This window comes from Pristiophorus japonicus, chromosome 6 (genome assembly GCF_044704955.1).
Source record: "Pristiophorus japonicus isolate sPriJap1 chromosome 6, sPriJap1.hap1, whole genome shotgun sequence".
NCBI classification, from domain to species: domain Eukaryota; kingdom Metazoa; phylum Chordata; class Chondrichthyes; family Pristiophoridae; genus Pristiophorus; species Pristiophorus japonicus.
This window is the reverse complement of record NC_091982.1, coordinates 13,823,651-13,843,197: the sequence shown is the minus strand read 5'-3', so window position 1 is coordinate 13,843,197 and position 19,547 is coordinate 13,823,651. Positions and strand designations below refer to the sequence as shown.

The following is a 19,547-nucleotide window of genomic DNA, read 5'->3' as shown; positions in this document are numbered from 1 at the left end:
TTCTGATTCATTTGGTCATCTCCATCACATTGACCAATGTTTGTGTTTTATATATAAAAACTGCACATGTACAATTTTTTTTTATACATACACCATCTTGAATTTTATCTTTACATCAGAATTTTCTTAAAGATAAAACAAAACAATTACCAAAAATGTACATAATTTTTAATATGTGGGTACAGTTTTACAAACCAAGATAGAAAGTATTTTTTCTGTACAGTGTGACGATTCTTTTCTCCAGCTGGCTGTCTCTACTGCACGTGTGTGTGAGGGGATGTTCTTACACACTTAGTAACCTGTTCCATGAGTTTCTTTACAAACAGGTACTTGGGAGAATTTCCTACTATCTTAGGCCCCACCTTTATAGATTTACTCAATTTCAGTAGTTTATTTCCATGATACTTAAGCCCCAGATTTCAGTCAACACACTTTTGTTGCACGGGCACCTATGTGCTCAGCACTTTGTGCCTCTTCTACCCGCAGCTTTCGAAAACAAAATTTATGTAAAAATGACCTTTGATGTGAGCCAAAACTCATGCAAAGATGAGGAGGATTCATATTGAGTGAGCACAAATTATAATCCATAACTTTTTTTTTTAAATATAAAAGATAAATCATTGGATGGAGAATCTGCAAACTGTTTCTGGAGGGCTAAGTTCAGAAATGCTTTGGGATGACGAATAAGAATTTTCAAAGTCGTGATGCCAGTATCTAAAACTTCTCAGTTTAAACTTATCCTTAGCGAATGAATGTGAATAGCTCCATACTCATACAATACGACAATCGGTGATTCAGCTGTTCTTCTCTAGTTATAACTTTTGTTCTACACCAGTTGAGTTGTGTTAGTGAATGGCAGGAGCCAACAACTAAAGCAGCAACAACATTTCCCAAGACCACAGGAACAATTGCAGTACTTCATAAACTATTTTGTGGTTACTTTCACTGGACACTCTGAATTCATACAGAGCATAAAGTGTGGCAGACACATAAGTTGAAACTCCCATGTTCACTGTCTCAATAATTAATAATACTTGCAAATCAGCAGACTGAGAGATGCTGGTTTTTCCCTAATTAATCAAAGAAACAATTATAAGCATACAATGTAGAAAAAGACTAGTGTCAACACAAGACAACTCTTCACCATTATAAAGTCTTTCATGAAGCATCATTTTCTCCCCAGCATACAAACTAACTCCAATACCTCAACTTGCAATCCAGAATCTGTATTAGGAATGACAAGTGAAGACATATTTGAAAACCATTTTGCACTCTTACTGTAAAATAGGTCAAAAATATCTCTCTTCCCACTTTGGAAAACTGGTCTTTTTATTGATATGCCAAGGACACACATTTTGGTTTCTGGCTCCTGATCATTATCCAGTGACCCATCCTGGAAAGTGCACTTGTTTAGACAAGATCAGGCTTGGCTGTAATGCCATGTGTGGTTGAATAGCCAATGTGCAGGCTCACGTATAAAGAATGCTTACAGGGGGAGCTACCAAAGTGCTGCTGGCCTTATGGAATCATACCACTGCAAGTCAACGATTTCCAGGCATGAGGGGGAAAATGGTTACTATAATTCCTTGGGTTCTTTAGCTTTAAGAGCACCAATATGAAACATTAATGAAAACAATTAAAAATAAATGTTCATAGAGTGCTTTCTATGTATATATACAAATGTATATATATATATATTACAGCGCTGGTACAGCTGCTGGAAGAGTCACAGTTCCATTAACAACATGACCTCTAATGAATTTCCATCATTGGTGACAACTAGCAGAGCTGCATGGAAGTTTACAAATTGTGCTCAATTGTTCCTCAGATGCAAGGTCTACGACAGCCTTGTTAATTAAATGCACATCAGCTGAAGTACTGTGGTTGAGCACAGATGTCCACTGGCTCAGCTGTCCTGGTCTCCACGTAGAAGAGGATAGGATGGGATGGGATAGAGAAGGAAGATTGGAAAAATTATACCAGCATCTCTCTTAGCTTTCTAATGCTGAAATATCATTTTTCTAACTGTGAATTTATACGCATTGAGAGCAACCTGTTAAATACAAGAGGAAGTGCATAGGACGATCAGAAAACCTCTGTGAAATGCTGCAGTTTCAGTCACAACAGTAATGCATCTCTGGAGAACAATATGCAAAATCTGGAGCAGGGCAAATGGTAAGCAGAGAGCAGTCTTTTCTTTCAGGACATTCCAACATTAAAAGTATGGGTTTGTGTTCTTCTGTGGCTGTGAATCTGTTGAACCAAAATAACAAACATGAGTGAGTGCAACTCAAATATCTGAGAATCCCCTCAGAAACAGTGGTCAGACTGGACTCAGTGTCAGAAGGAAAGAAACCTTGACCAAGAAACCTTTGAGCTCATCTGTTCAGTCAGTTTGGTTTAATTTCTAGAGATAAACCACTCCCCCACCCAATTTTCCCTCTAAGGAAGATATTAAATTTATTACAAAGTCAAAATACTGCAGATGCTGGAAATGTGAAATATAAACAGAAAATGCTGGAAATACTCATCAGGTCAGGGAGCATCACAACGCTTATTATGGGTCTCCTCAATGTACTCTGTAGCATAAAGTTATAGGCTGGTGCCTGCAAATTACAAGATGGGGAGGGTTTCATATTTCACCGAAGTTATCAAGGCAGACACTGAAGAAAGGAAAAGCAGACACAAGCAGATATCCTGGGCTTATCTTATGCACCTATCAGTGTTAGTTACAGAGGGCCAGAAGACAACAAGTAGATAACCCCGAGCTTTCTTCTTAAAAGCTGACATTTTCATTGATAGGAAAACCTTAGCTCATGTAGAAAAGTGGAAGGGAACAAAACCCACAAAAATTCCTAGTTGGTTTTGTTAGAGGGATTCCTGTTGTATGACCTCTCCATTGAATAGACTTTAACAGCTTGGAACAAATCCGTAATGGAAGTGTTAAGTAGAATTAAGCAACTGAACCATGTAAGCAATTCATCCACCTTCCCCAATATATAGCGTTTAACACATGGGATGTTCCTGCACTTTATGTAATATCTGCAACTACCTAACTGTTCTAATATTTCAGTCAAAGATAAAGCTTGGAAACAACTTTATGTCTTCATTTTACAAAACTTGGACAAACTAAATTTAAAAAGAAAAAAAATTTAGTTTTTACTGAATTATAATGCCGGACTGTGAATTAAGTATACAGACATTACAAACAATACTCAATTTATAAGGCTAAGTCCTATTGACATAAAGGCCTCACTATTAATCAGAGAATCATAGTACACACGGAAGGAGGCCATTTCGGTCCATCATGTCCGTGCTGGCCAACAAGAGGCTATCCAGCCTAATCCCACTTTCCAGCTCGAGGTCCGTAACCCTGCAGGTTACGGCACTTCAACTTCACATCCAAGTACTTTTTAAATGTGGTGAGGGTTTCTGCCTCTACCACCCTTTCAGGCAGTGAGTTCCAGCCCTCCATAAGCCTTCTGCGTGAAGAAATTTCCCCTCAAATCCCCTCTAAACCTTCTACCAATTATTTTAAATTTATGCCTTCTGGTTGTTGACCAGAAAATAGTCTGCTAAGGAAAATAGGCCCTTTCTTTCCACTATATCTGGGCCCCTCATCATTTTATACTCTTCAATGAGGTCTTCCTTCAATTCCCTCTGTTCCAAGGAAATCAAACCCAGCCTATCCAATTTGTCCTCATAGCTAAGATTCTCCATTCCCGGCAACATCCTCGTAAATCTCCTCTGTACCCTCTCCAGTGCAATCACGTCCTTCCTGTAATGTGGTGACCAGAACCGCACGCAGTACTCCAGCTGTGGCCTAACCAGTGTTTTTTACAGTTCAAGCATAACCCACCTGCTCTTATATTCTTTGTCTTGGCTAATAAAGGCAAAAATTCCATATGCCTTCTTAACCACCTTATCCACCTGGCCTGCTACCTTCAGGGATCTGTGGACATGTACTCCCAGGTCCCTTTGTTCCTCTGCACTTCTCAATGTCCTATCATTTAATGCATATTCCCTTTCCTTGTTAGCCCTCCCCAAATGCATTAATTCACACTCCTCTGGATTAAATTTCATTTGCTACTGTTCTGCCCAGCTGACCAGTTGATTGATATCTTCCTGCAGTCCACAGCTTTCTTCTTCATTATCAACCACACAGCCGATTTTTGTATCATCTGCAAACTTCTTAATTATAACCCCTATATTCAAGTCTAGATTCATTGATGTATACCACAAAAAGCAAGGGACCTAGCACAGAGCCCTGCGGAACCCCACTGGAAACATCCTTCCAGTCACAAAAACATCCATCAACCATTACCCTTTGCTTCCTGCCACTAAGCCAATTTTGGATCCAACTTGCCACTTTGCCCTGGATCCCATGGGCTTTTATTTTCGTGACCTTATCGAAAGCTTTGCTAAAATCCATATCCATTAAGCCTGTAGTGATGTCTGCACAAACTCCCTGCTCTACTTACGCTGTGTATGAGAATGCAAGTGTAAATTAGTGGGGGTAAATCATCTGTTATTCAGTGCTAAATTTAATGTATTTTTCTAGCGTCTGCGGGCCATTTGTTTGCCATTCATTTGGTGTTTCCTGCAGTGTCTCACTTTTTTTTTTGAATATGATATGAGGAAAGGTGGGTACACTGTTAATGTATTACACAGGGACTCTGGATCATGATCTGACTAGCAGAATATGATGCAGTCAGGCTCTATTTGTTCCTCATTATTATTAACATGTCTACACTAGTGGGGTGCTGCAGGGATCAGTGCTGGGACCCCAACTATTTACAATCTATGTTAACGACTTGGAAGAAGGGACCGAGTGTAACGTAGCCAAGTTTGCTGATGATACAAAGATGGGAGGAAAAGCAATATGTGAGGAGGACACAAAAAACCTGCAAAAGGACATAGACAGGCTAAGTGAGTGGGAAAAAAATTGGCAGATGGAGTATATAATGTTAGAAAATGTGAGATTATGCACTTTGGCAGAAAAAAAAAATCGAAGAGCAAGTTATTATTTAAATGGAGAAAAATTGCAAAGTACTGCACTACAGCGGGACCTGGGGTTCCTGGTGCATGAAACACAAAAGGTTAGTATGCAGGTACAGCAAGTGATCAGGAAGACCAATGGAAATTTATTGCAAAGGGGATGGAGTATAACAGTTATAATAATTGCTACAGTTATACAGGGTATTGGTGATGCCACACCTGGAATAGTGCGTAGTTTTGGTTTCCATATTTAACAAAGGATATACTTGATTTGGAGGCAGTTCAGAGAAGGTTCCCTAGGTTGATTCCGGAGATGAGGGTGTTGTCTTATGTGGAAAGGTCAGACCTCTACTCATTGGAATTCAGAAGAATGAGAGGTGATCTTAGCGAAACATGTAAGATTATGAGGGGGCTTGATAAGGTGGATGCAGAGAGGATGTTTCCAATGATAGGGGAGACGAGAACTAGGGGGCATAATCTTAGAATAAGGGGCCGCCCATTTAAAACTGAGATGAGGAGGAATTTCTTCTCAGAGGGTTGTAAATCTGTGGAATTTGTTGCCTCAGAGAGCTGTGGAAACTGAGTAACTGAATAAATTTAAGACAGAGATAGACAGTTTCTTAAACGATAAGGGAATAAGTAGTTATGGGGAACGGGCAGGGAAATGGACTCGAGTCCATGATTGGTTCAGCCATGATCGTATTAAATGGTGGAGCAGGCTTGAGGGGCCGTATGGTGCTCCTATTTCTTATGTTCTAATGTACACAGCTAGAAGTACATTAACCTTACTTGAAAGCTGCTGCTGCAATTGTCTGACCAGTGCTGCCGTTTGCTGCTGTTGCTGTGTCTGCTGCATTCCTTGTCGCTGAAACTGGAAAATAATTAAAACATGCTGATTTTTCACTGTGCCTTCTTTTTAGAATAGAAAAACAAGTTTAGCACTTGTTGATTAACTCAACCTCATATCTGTCTTCTCGCCCCAATCAACGATTTATTTTCTGTCAGAAATGCATGCAGTTCAGCTGCCTTGACAAAATTATGAATCTTCATGTGAGGCTCAACAATGTCAGCAGGTTTTTGGACCATGGGAATACATAATCTCATCAACACATACACATTTTTCAGCAGGAGTCAATGTACAGTGACCAGGAGCAGGAATCCTGGTGGATGATTTGTCTTCTTAGTTTAGGTGTATTAAGACCAATAGCAGTGCCCCAACTGGTGCTGTAGCTGAGGTTAGCTAAACCAGCACAGACCATGGGTTGAACCTGTCCTTCTGCTTATAATTAGAAACATAGAACAGGAGTAGGCCATTTAGCCCCTCAAGCCTGTTCTGCCATTCAATGAGATCATGGCTGATCTGTGACCTAACTCCATATATCCATCTTGTACTAACAAAAATCTATCAGTTTCAGATTTAAAATTAACAACTGATCTAACATCAATTGCCATTTGACGAATTCTAAACTTCTACCACCCTTTGTGTGTGGAAGTCTTTCCTAACTTCACTCTTGAAAGGCTTGGCTCTAATATTTAGACTATGCGCCCAGTCCTAGACTCACCAACCCATGGAGATAGTTCCTCTCTATCACTTCCCCTCAATATCTTGAGAACTTTGATCAAATCACCCCTTAACCATCTAAATTCCAGGGACAACAACCCTACTTTAACTCTTGGGAGTCCAGGTATCATTCTGGTAAACCTACGCTGCACTCCCTCCAAGGCCAATATATCCTTCCCAAGATGTGGTGCCCAGAACTGCTCACAGTACCCCAGGTGTGGTCTAACCAGATCTTTGTATAGCTACAGCATAACTTCTACCCTCTTGCATTTAACTCCTCTAGATATAAAGGTCAGCATTCCATTAGCCCTTTTGATTATTTTCTGTATCAGTCCATGACATTTTAATGATCTATGTACATGGACCCCAAAATTCTCTTTGGACCTCCACTGTGTCTAGCTTTTCATCATTTAGGAAGTACTCTGCTCTACCCTTTTTAGGTCCAAAGTGGATGACCTCACATTTGCCTACATTGAAATTCATTTACCACTATTAATGGGCTCAAAATTGGCACACCCCTTTTATCGGCGCACTCACCGGATATGCGCCGCTTTTCTGCATTGAAAAGTGCTCCGAAAAAAAAAATCGCTCCCCACTTTGGCCGCTGTCCGGCCTCTCCCGGATCTTCGCGCAGTGTGGCCAGTTGGGTCGGGGGCGGAGCCAGCGTCCCGCGCTGAAAACAGTGCCGGGACATCTGTACATGCGCGTTGGAGTGTGCGCGCATGCGCAGTAGCTCCTCGCCCCCCAGCCTCTCAGTGTGTTGCTGCAGCGTGGGACCCGATCATCATCATCATACCGACTACTGGTGCGTCCCGCCCCTATCCCAGGCCGAGTGGCCTACCACACAGGCCAGCCCGCTGTCTTCCCGGGCTGAAGGTAGGATAGGGCTGACTTACTTCTATTTTTTATTTGGATATTTTGAAAAAATTATGTAAATATGTTTTGTCTCTTGTGAATAATGGTGACCATTTGTCAAGCCTATTCACCCGGTGCTATTGTGAAAGAAGAACTTAAGTGACGGAGGAACACTGAGAGAATATCTTATTTATTGAAGTAGACTTTATTTAGATAATATGGGCTCAATTTTGGCCTAGTATAATCATTGCAAACAAATAGCTGTTTAAATTAGTTGTGAGATTAGGGCAATTTAATTCAACTATCTTTTACTTCTTTTATTTTTGTAGTTTAAGCTTCCATTATATAGTAAATTAACTTTGCGAAGTTTGTTATATGATGTCCTGTACAGTGGTCTGATCCTATTCACATTTTTTAGTCAAGTCATTAAGTTCTGCTGGCTTCCGATGTACCTACCTGCACTGATTTCTTAACTCTCCGCAAGGGTTTTCTGAAGTGGCCACATACGCTGGCCTAAGTAGATTTGGAGTAACTATTAGCTGGCCAAAGTGGCCAAAACTGGCGTAGGTAGCTGGTAACGCCCCCTTTTGAGAAAAATTAAACTAAACTAAAAAAAATCGTAACTAACTCACTTACACTGGCGCAAATTGAATGTGCAAAATGGGGATTTTTTAAGATACTCGAATCAAGTTGCTCCAAAAAAATCAAAGCATCTCCTGGCCAATTTTGAGCCCAATATTTCTTTATAATTTCATGCTTCCATCTACAATGTTTACAATGCCGCTTATCTTTGTGTCATCGGCAAACTTGAATATATGGCTTTCTATACCATCATCTAAGTTGTTAATAAATACGGTGAATAGTTGAGGCCCCACCACAGATGCTTGCAGGACACTACGAGCCAATCCTGCCAATTAGAGTGCCTGCTCACTGTTCCTGTCGTTCAGCCAATTTCCTAACCAGGTAAATAATTTGCCTTCAATTCCATGAGCTTCAACGTGGGCTAACTGTCTCTTATGAGGGACATTATCAAGTGCCTTCTGGAAGTCAATATTTATTCATATGGACTTCATCCATAGTCATTCTCCTGTCCACAACTTTAGCCACCTCTTCAAAAAATTCAATCAGGTTCATCAGGCATGATCTATCCTTTACAAAAACCATAATGCGTCTCTGACCAGCTGAAAATTTACAAGATGTTCAGTCACTCCATCTTTAATTCCAGACTAGTAATTTCCCAACAACAGATGCTAAGCTAACTGGTCTATAATTCCCTGGTTTCCCCCTCTCACATTTCTTTCGTGGAGTGACGTGCACAATTTTACAATCTAAGTGATTCCCGAATTGAGAGAACTTTGGAAGATTATAGTTAGGACACGTGCAATGTGCTCACCTACTTCCTTTACAACCCTGGAATGGAAGCCTTCTGGTCCCGGGGATTTGTCGCTCTTTAGTTATAAAGCTTTTAAGGGAAACTCTGATGGCCCCTGTGAACTGGAGACGTTACACACCCGCCCCCCCCACCCCCCCTTACCAGCCCCCCCCCCCTCCGCCCTACCAGCCCCCCACCCCATCAGATATTAATCTGCTCCGTATTAAGCAGCTACAGACTGCTTAGGGCTTAATGCCAGAAATTCCGCCTACCACCTTCTAGAACAATTCTGCCTTATCCGGCGGGAAAAAATATTTGTCATTGGGAGAATAAGATGTTTAGGGCATCATGATTTTGGGTATCACTGTTGCTTCCAATTGTTCTGGAATTTCTCTGCGGTAAACATTTTGGAGGCCATTGTCCTTGTAAGTTTAGTTGCATGCTGGGGCTACACAATCAGTCTGGCACCAGGAACTTCAAAATTAGCCACTGCCGGCAACAGTAAGGCTGAGGTGAGTTTTCTTCATAATTCTACAGCCCCAATGCAGCTGCATCAACTCATTTGATTTCATCCTTCTAGAATGCAATCCCTATTGTCTTTCCATTTTAAGATCAAGCTATTTCTTAATCAATCTTCCATTTTAGCTGTCCACCTCCTCACATCTGGCTTGTGCAATATGTGCTGACTCTCTGCATACCTTCAATGAGAGCTATGAGTTGTTCGCTGGGGCAGATATTGCATCATATAATAGGTAAGTGGATTAACAGTTAACATACCCGTGGTCAATGTCATCTCCTAAACGGGTTTCAATCACCAGAGAGGAATTTTCCAGATATTTCTCCCTTCATTGGACCGGTTTTCTTTTGCAGCAGGGGGATGGGGGTTGGAAATGTCTAGACACGATGCTCTAGACATCATGAGTGTGGAGTAGGCTTGATGGACCAGCTGGTCTTCTCCTGTCATTTTTGTGTTTCATATGCACTAAATTTGCACTTCACAAATGATCCTGTGCTCTCATTGTCATGTTGCCCTGGAGACATCTGAAAGTAATGTTCCAGTTTTATTTTTTCTATCATGTTAAGGATCCATGTGAAATCTCTGAGGCTCGATTACCCAACAGATCAATTCACTCATAAGGACTCTCATCCATGTAAATTTTCCCAATCCCAAACACGGCTTTGTTAGTACCTGCCAACAGGTGACCTCAGATGAACCACCCATTTAAGTAATGGTATACATGCAATCTTTGAAATATTTAGCTTGTAAGTATTACTTTGAGCAACTCCTCGGCAAAGGAACAAGGCTGAAGAGCAACACCTGGCCTGCTACTTAAAAGCATAGGTACACAAGAGATACCTTTAGAAGAGGGGAAGGAAATAAAGGAAGACCCTAGGCCCAACTCAATAATTTCTTGGCTATCACGGTGTTTACTATATCAATTTGAATAATAAATTACTGTAGCCTATGGTATTGCACCACCTTCTGAAAGTTGAGGTCATGTTGCTTCAATATCATAATCAGGGTGAACTAGAGAATAGCTTACCATGGTCTGCTGAGGTGGGATGGCCTGCATTCCCAGAGTCTGTGGTTGGGGTTGGGCCTGCTGTTGTTGCTGCTGCTGCTGCTGTTGTTGCTGTTGTTGCTGCTGCTGTTGCACTTGCTGTTGTACCTGCTGCTGCTGTTGTACCTGCTGTTGCTGTTGCACTTGCTGTTGCACCTGCTGCTGTTGTTGCTGCTGCTGTTGTACCTGTTGTTGCTGCTGCTGCTGAAAAATGTAGAATACCAATTCAAGAACTTTTGTTTTGGTGAGAATAAGTCCAACACTGTAGTAAAAGCTTTCCCTGGGACTCTGTAGGACTAGGGGGCTGGTGGGGATGGAGGATCTAATGACCTGAATTTAGCAGGTAATTCAAGAGTAGTCCAAAAACATTTTTTTTTATAAAAGATAAGGTCAAAGAGGTGTGATGAGGATTTTCAAGATGGTAAGGAAATAAGACGGACATAGAGACAGTACGAGAATAGATCGGTGGCCAACATAGATAGGAATTCAAAGATCTTTTATAGACATATTAACAGTAAAAGGGTTGTCCGAGCAGCATTGGGGCTGAGAAGAGAACAAATTGGAAATCTATTGGTTGAGGCAGAAGGCATGGCTGAGGTAGTAAATGAGTACTTTGCATCGATGTTTATCAATAAAGAGGACTTTTCCAAAACTATGGTAAACGAGGACGTTGCCAGGATACTGGATGAGATAAAAATAAATAAAGAGAAAGTACTAAAAAGGCTGGCAGTACTTAAAGTGGATTAAGTCATCCAGTCTGAATGGAATACATCCTAGGTTGATGAGGGAAGGGTAGAATATGCATTGGTGTTTTCTGCAATCTTCCAATCCTCCTCAGATACAGGGGTGGTGCCAAAGGACTGGAGGATTACAAATGTTACACCCTTGTTCAAAAAAGGGGAGGGGGGGAAGGATAAATCTGCCAATTACAGGCCAGTCAGTTTAACGTCAGTGGTGAAGAAGCTTTTAGAAACAACAGAAAATTAACAGTCACTTGGACAAGCATGGACTAAAAGGAGAGCCAGCATGACTTTGTTAAGGGCACCTCATGCTGGACCAACTTGATTTTTAGACAAGGGAACAGAGATGGTGGATGAGGGCAGTACAGTTGATGTTGTGTATATAGACTTTCAAAAGGCCTTTAATAAAGTCGCACATATTAGGCTTGTTAGCAAAACTGAAACCCATTGGATAAAAGAGGCAGTAGCAGCATGGATACAAAATTGACTAAGGGATAGAAAACAGAGTTGTGGTTAATGGCTGTTTTTCAGACTGGAGGGAGGTATACAGTGGAGTTCCCCAGGGTTCAGTATTCAGACCACTGATGTTTTTTTGATATACATTAATGCCTTGGACTTGGAGGTACAGGGCACAATTTTGAAATGTGCAGATGACACGAAACTTGGAAGTGTATTAAACAGTGAAAATATAGTACTAGACTTCAAGAGGCTATCAACAGGCTGGTGGAATGGGTGGATACATGGCAGATGAAATTCAATGCAGAAAGGTGCGAGGTGATGCATTTTGCTAGGAGAATTAGGAGACAATACAGGCTAAATGGTACAATGTTATAGGGGGTGCAAAAAGAGAGAGATCTGGGGCTGTTTGTGCACAAATCTTTGAAGGTCGCAAGACAGGTTAACAAAGCAGATAGTAAAGCATATGGGATGCTGGGTTTTATAAATAGAGGCACAGAGTTATAAAGCCAGGAAGCTATGCTAAACCTATAGTCAGCATGGATTATGAAAGGGAAATCATGCTTGACAAATCTTCTGGAATTTTTTGAGGATGGAACTAGTAGAGTGGACAAGGGAGAACCAGTGGATGTGGTGCATTTGGACTTTCAAAAGGCTTTTGACAAGGTCCCACACAAGAGATTGGTGTGCACAATTAAAGCACATGGTATTGGGGGTAATGTACTGACGTGGATAGAGAACTGGTTGGCAGACAGGAAGCAGAGAGTCGGGATAAACGGGTCCTTTTCAGAATGGCAGGCAGTGACTAGTGGGGTGCCGCAGGGCTCAGTGCTGGGACCCCAGCTATTTACAATATAAATCAATGATTTAGATGAAGGAATTGAGTGTAATATCTCCAAGTTTGCAGATGACACTAAGCTGGGTGGCGGTGTGAGCTGTGAGGAGGATGCTAACAGGCTGCAGGGTGACTTGGACAGGTTTGGTGAGTGGGCAAATGCATGGCAGATTCAGTATAATGTGGATAAATGTGAGGTTATCCACTTTGGTGGCAAAAACACGAAAGCAGAGTATTATTGATTGGGCTAACCAAACTGGTAGCAATGCAGTGGAGGAGGATTTCCTGGAGTGTATAAGGGATGGTTTTCTACACCAATATGTCGAGGAACCAACCAGGAAGCTGGCCATCCTAGACTGGGTGATGTGTAATGAGAAAGGACTAATTAGCAATCTTGTTGTGCGAGACCCCTTGGGGAAGAGTGACCATAATATGGTAGAATTCTTTATTAAGCTGGAGAGTGACACAGTTAATTCAGAAACTAGGGTCCTGAACTTAAGGAAAGGTAACTTCGATGATTTGAGGCGTGAATTGGCTAGAGTAGACTGGCAAATGATACTTAAAGGGTTGATGATGGATAGGCAATGGCAAACATTTAAAGATCACATGGATGAACTTCAGCAATTGTACATCCCTGTCTGGAGTAAAAATAAAATGGGGAAGGTGGCTCAACCGTGGCTAACAAGGGAAATTAAGGATAGTGTTAAATCCAAGGAAGAGGCATATAAATTTGCCAGAAAAAGCAGCAAACCTGAGGACTGGGAGAAATTTAGAATTAAGCAGAGAAGGACAAAGGATTTAATTAAGATCGGGAAAATAAAGTACGAGAAGAAGCTTGCCGGGAACATAAAAACTGACTGCAAAAGCTTCTATAGATATGTGAAGGGAAAAAGATTAGTGAAGACAAACATAGGTCCCTTGCAGTCGGATTCAGGTGAATTTATAATGGGGAACAAAGAAATAGCAGACCAATTGAACAAATACTTTTGGTTCTGTCTTCACGAAGGAAGACACAAATAACCTTCCGAAATTACTAGGGAACCGAGGCTCTAGTGAGAAGGAGGAACTGAAGGATATCCTTATTAGGCAGGAAATTGATGCGATGGAAGGCCGATAAATCCCCGTGGCCTGATAGTCTGCATCCCAGAGTACTTAAGGAAGTGGCCCTAGAAATAGTGGATGCATTGGTGATCATTTTCCAACAGTCTATCGACTCGGGATCAGTTCCTATGGACTGGAGGGTAGCTAATGTAACACCACTTTTTAAAAAGGGAGGGAGAGAGAAAGCGGGTAATTATAGACCGGTTAGCCTGACATCAGTGGTGGGGAAAATATTGGAATCAATTATTAAGGATGAAATAGCAGCGCATTTGGAAAGCAGTGACAGGATCGGTCCAAGTCAGCATGGATTTATGAAAGGGAAATCATGCTTGACAAATCTTCTGGAATTTTTTGAGAATGTAACTAGTAGAGTGAACAAGGGAGAACCAGTGGATGTGGTGTATTTGGACTTTCAAAAGGCTTTTGACAAGGTCCCACACAAGAGATTGGTGTGCAAAATCAAAGCACATGGTATTGGGGGTAATATCCTGACATGGATAGAGAACTGGTTGGCAGACAGGAAGCAGAGAGTCGGGATAAACGGGTCCTTTTCAGAATGGCCAGGCAGTGACTAGTGGAGTGCCGCAGGGCTCAGTGCTGGGACCCCAGCTCTTTACAATATACATCAATGATTTGGATGAAGGAAGTTTGCAGATGACACTAAACTGGGTGGCGGTGTGAGCTGTGAGGGGGACGCTAAGAGGCTGCAGGGTGACTTGGACAGGTTAGGTGAGTGGGCAAATGCATGGCAGATGCAGTATAATGTGGATAAATGTGAGGTTATCCACTTTGGGGGCAAAAACGCGAAGACAGAATATTATCTGGATGGTGGCAGATTAGGAAAAGGGGAGGTGCAACGAGACCTGGGTGTCATGGTTCATCAGTCATTGAAAGTTGGCATGCAGGTACAGCAGGCAGTAATCAAGGCAAATGGTATGTTGGCCTTCATAGCTAGGGGATTTGAGTATAGGAGCAGGGAGGTCTTACTGCAGTTGTACAGGGCCTTGGTGAGGCCTCACCTGGAATATTGTGTTCAATTTTGGTCTCCTAATCTGAGGAAGGACTTTCTTGCTATTGAGGGAGTGCAGCGAAGGTTCACCAGACAGATTCCCGGGATGGCCGGACTGACATATGAGGAGAGACTGGATCAATTGGGCCTTTATACATTGTGGAGTTTAGAAGGATGAGAGTGGATCTCATAGAAACATACAAGGTTCTGACGGGACAGAACAGGTTAGATGCGGGTAGATTGTTCCCGATGTTGGGGAAGTCCAGAACCAGGGGACACAGTCTTAGGATAAGGGGTAGGCCATTTAGGACTGAGATGAGGAGAAACTTCTTCACTCAGAGTTGTTAACCTGTGGAGTTCCCTGCCGCAGAGAGTTGTTGATGCCAGTTCATTGGATATATTCAAGAGGGAGTTAGATATGGCCCTTACGGCTAAAGGGATCAAGGGGTATGGAGAGAAAGCAGGAAAGGGGTACTGAGGGAATGATCAGCCATGATCTTATCGAATGGTGGTGCAAGCTCGAAGGGCCAAATGGCCTACTCCTGCACCTATTTTCTATGTTTCTATATAAAACACAATTTCGGCCCCAGCTGGAGGATTGTGTCCAATTCTGGGCACCACATTTTAGGAATGACGTGAAGGCTTTGGCGAGGGTACAGAAGAAATTTACGAGAATGTCTCTAGGGATGGGGGATTACAGTTACGTGGATAGACCTGGGAAGCTGAAGTTGTTCTCCTTGGAGCAGAGAAAGCCAAGAGGAAATTGGATAGAGGTGTTTAAGTACATGAAAGATGTAGATAGAGTAAATAAAGAGAAATTGCTTTCAATGGCTGAAGGTCGATAACCAGAGGGCACAGATTTAAGGTGACTGGCAAAAGAACCAGACGCAAGACGAGGAAAACCTTTTTTAATGCAAGAGTGGTTAGGATTTGAAATGCATTGCCTGATGGGGTGATGAAAACAGATTCAATAGTAGCCTTCAAAAGGCAATTTGATTAAATACTTGAAGCAAAAGAAGTGCAAGGATATAGGGATTGCTTTTCGAAAGAGCCAGTGTAAACTCGATGGCCTGTACTATTCTATTATTCTTTGAATTACATAGGATATATGATACAGAAACAGGCAACTCGGCCCAACCAGTCTATGCCAGCATTTATGCTCCACTCGAGCCTCCACCCGTCTTTCCTTATCTAACTCTGTCAGCAGAACCCTCTATTCCCTTCTCCCTCATATGCTTACCGAGACTCCCCTTAAATGCATCTACACTATGTACCTCAACCACTCCCTGTGGCAGCAAGTTCCACATTCTCACCTCTGGGTAAAAAAGTTTCTTCTGAATTTCCTATTTGATTTCTTGGTTACTATCTTATATTGATGGCCTCTAGTTATGCTCTTCCCCACAAGTGGAAAGACTCTCTCACTATTAAGTTTATCAAAACCTTTCATAATGTGAAAGACCTCAATTTAGGCCACCTCGGCCTTCTTTATTCAAGCGAAAAGAGACCCAGCCTGTTCATCCTTTCCTGAATGGTATACCCTCATATTTCTGGTATCATCCTTGTAAATCTTCTCTGCACCCTCTCCATTGCCTCTATATCCTTTTTATAATATGGCGACCAGAATTGTATGCAGTACTCCAAGTGTGGTCTAACCAATGTTCTGAAGAGCGAGAATTGAGGGAGCGACAAGGCAGAGGGTTTAGGGAGAGTGTTTCAGAACGTAGGGCCAAGACAGTTGAAGGTACTGCCATTAAAAGTGGAACAAAGTTCAATGGGTTGGGGAAAGGGGAATCAAAGGAGATTAGCAAAAACAGGGATGATAGGGTTGCATAACTTAGTGTTGGGATAGGATGCAATGGCACGTTGTTCTGAGCCTATTTGCTCCATACACACCAACTACTCCAATATCACTACTTCATTACGAACATACGCACAATGACGGACAGGTAAAGACCATCAGGTCCATCAAGCCTGTCCCACACAATTGTGATATCTTGTGTATCACAACACATACATCCCATCCAAAACCATGTGATCTCCTGGGAGAGGCAAAAAAACATAAAAAACCCAGGCCAACTTGGAGAAAATAAATCTGGGAAATTCCTCTCCAACCCATCTAGGCGACTGAAACTAGTCCAGGTGATCACTCTGGCCTCAAATTCACTGCAGTACCGATCTTCTGTGAGAGGTGATCTCCGCCACAGCCAGAAACAAATCCAGTTTTCGCTTGAAGGAATTCAGCGAGTCTGCATCCACCACATGAAATGACAGCTTGTTCCAGAGGTCTACTATTCATGGGGCGATCTATACCTTTACACTCCATCTACACACTGACCCTTTGAATGTCACTACTTGTATGCAGTTGTCCTCCATGTCTAATCATTCCATTCATAAGCAGCATTGTACCCACATCGTTATAAACACACAATTTCTGAATAACGCCTTTATCTTTTGACCCGTAAGGAAAGTTTCAACTGCCCCAGCTATTTGATGATTTCCCGTACAATGAGGTGATTATCCTCAATCCCTGAATACAAGAGATCTAAGTCAGTGATCACTCGATAGGTCAGTAAATCCATTTTCTTGAATGCTGTTTTACCACTAGTTTTGGCAGCAATCCAGAATGTCACTGAATTACACATTTGATATTAGACTCTCCTGAAACTAACAGGATGGTATTCTGTGGTTATAACCTTCAAACTATTGAACCAAGCATTTTAGCATGACTTACCCTCAAGATCTGCTGCTGTCGTATGTACTGCTGTTCCTGACCCAGCTGATTTGTCCTCATAGTTGAATGAACGCTCTGTGGGGCCATATGACTAATTCCAGACATCATGGGCGCCTGTTGCATGGGTTGGTGAGTTAGCCTGCAAAGAAAAAAAAACACATTAAATAAAACTTGCATTTATATAGCACCTTTAACATAGTAAAACATTCCAAAGTGCTTCACAGGAGACTAATAGATAAAATTGACACAGAGTCAAAGAGGAAGATATTAGGACAGGTGACTTGGTCTCAGAGGTAGGTTTTAAGGAGCTTTAAAGGAGGGGGAGGGGAAAGAAAGGTGGACAGGTTTAGGGAGAGAATTCCAGATCTTAGGACCTAGGTGGCTGAAGGCATGACTGCCTGCGGTGGGGTGAAGGAAGTAGGTGATGCATAAGCTGAGGTGTGCTTGCAGAGGACCGGCATGGGCTCGGCGGGCTAATGGCCTTCTTCCATAATGTAACCATTCTATGATTCTAAGAGGCCAGAGTTGGAGGAACAGAGAACTCTTGAGGGTTGTTGGCAATGCTCCCTTTAATCTGCAAGGCTGCGCAGCGCTCTGGAGCACCTGCGCAGATTTTAAAATGCAAAAACCGTGCACGCGCAGAATTTTGAATGGGCCGCACAGTCTACTTAAGAGGCCACACGCCCCCCAAAAATTACAGGGAACATTGGTTGTAGAGCTGGAGGAGGTTACAGAACTAGGGAGATAAGACGAGACCATGGAGGGATTTGAATACGAGGTTGCAAATTTTAAAATCAAGGCATTGGTGGAGCAACAAGCACAGTGGTGATGGGTAAATACAACTTGGTGTGAATTAGAATATGAGAAGCAGAGTTTTGGATGAGCTCAAAGTTAGAGGTTTGATCAGAGGTAAGAATATAGACGGGTAGGTACAGACCATGAGTTAGGTAAAGTGCAAGCTATTTAGTGGGCAGTGTCATGGTATACTATAGCTCCAAAGAGCAATACCACTCATTGATAGAATTTTCTGGGGCTGGGGGAGTCCTTACACATATATAATTCCCTATGTGGAGTGATCGGAAACTTGGCCATCCCAACAATGGGAAGGCGAGGAAGATGGAGAATAGCAAATCAAGACCATTTGTGCAAACTTCCCTACAACCTTAGTAGCAATAACATTTGCAATGACATGTCAAAATGTCTCAAAGTGCTTTCAAAGTGTAGGCAAACAACAGTGAAAAATAACATATCTTTCAAAATTCAAATTATAAGGAAATCTACATATTATCTATTTTTGAGATGTGATATCCCCCCAAAATTTGGTTACTATTAATTTGCTTTGACACATTTTGGAGATGATACACAAGTTTGTCTGGTATGCAAAATGTCACTTCAAAAGGTTTCATCACCATGCAAAATATATTTTGAGTTTAAACACAGTAATCAAATTTAACACCAAGTATTTGAGAACATTTACAAATGCTGTCAGATCTTCCAGCTGGGTGAATCGCAGGAAATCATTGTATTAATTTGATCAACTTGTTTCTCTGTATCCCAGTTTTCGACTTCAAGGAGTATGAGAGGCATATTCCAGGCAGTATGGGGTCAAGTTTCGGGCCACGCCTAGAATGGCACAGCCCCGCGAGCCACGCCTGATTTCTGCGCTCAAAACCGCGCCTAAAATTTACCTCGGTATTCTCCCTGCTGCTGGAACGTTCCAGGCCCTTGGCACAGCGCAGCACAAGCTGTGGGGGGCAGAGCCAGGTCCCGGCGCTGAAAACAGTGCCAGACCTCAGCACATGTGCGCTAGAGTGTAAGCACGTGTACAGTAGCTCCAGGCCGCTAGGGCTGCGTGGGAGGGGCCCGAAGCATGCCGCCCCTAGCCCTGGCCGAATGGGCTCACTGGGGCAGTGAAGATCAGATTCGGGCCTCCCTCGTCTTGAGCTTCAGCTCCCGCTCCAGCTCTTCTCCCTCCTCCCCCTTCCGTTCAGCTCCCGCTCCGCCTCCCCCCCGCCCGGCTCCGGCTCCACCGCCCCCCCCCCCCCCCCCCCCCACCCCCGTTCAGCTCCTCTCCTCCTCCCCCCTGTTCAGCTGTTCCCTTTCCCTCCACGTCCTCGGCGGGGCCCAACTGCATGGCATCTCATCGGCCGGGCCCGTTCAGCCTCCCTCCCCCCACCCCTCCCTCCCGCTCCTCCCTCCCCCTTCTCCTTCCCCCTTCTCCTTCCCACCCTCCTCTCCCCTCCTCCCCACCCTCCTCTCCTCACCCCCCTCTCCTTCCCCCCCTTTCTCTCTTCTCCTTCCCCCCCTCTCTTCCTTCCCCCCTCTCC

General features: G+C 42.8%; 1 protein-coding gene across 1 annotated transcript in view; it reads right to left on the bottom strand.

Annotated features, from left to right (window-relative positions):
* Positions 1–19,547, bottom strand: part of med12 (mediator complex subunit 12) — a 190,997-nt gene continuing 171,450 nt past the window's right edge. Inside the window, exons 41-44 of the mRNA XM_070882632.1 lie at positions 17,221–17,359; positions 10,331–10,552; positions 5,788–5,869; positions 1–2,253 (exon numbers count right to left, since the gene is read on the bottom strand). Of these exons, the coding sequence (XP_070738733.1) occupies positions 2,216–2,253; positions 5,788–5,869; positions 10,331–10,552; positions 17,221–17,359 (481 nt within the window). The 3' untranslated portion in view covers positions 1–2,215. The remainder of the gene's footprint in view (positions 2,254–5,787; positions 5,870–10,330; positions 10,553–17,220; positions 17,360–19,547) is intronic.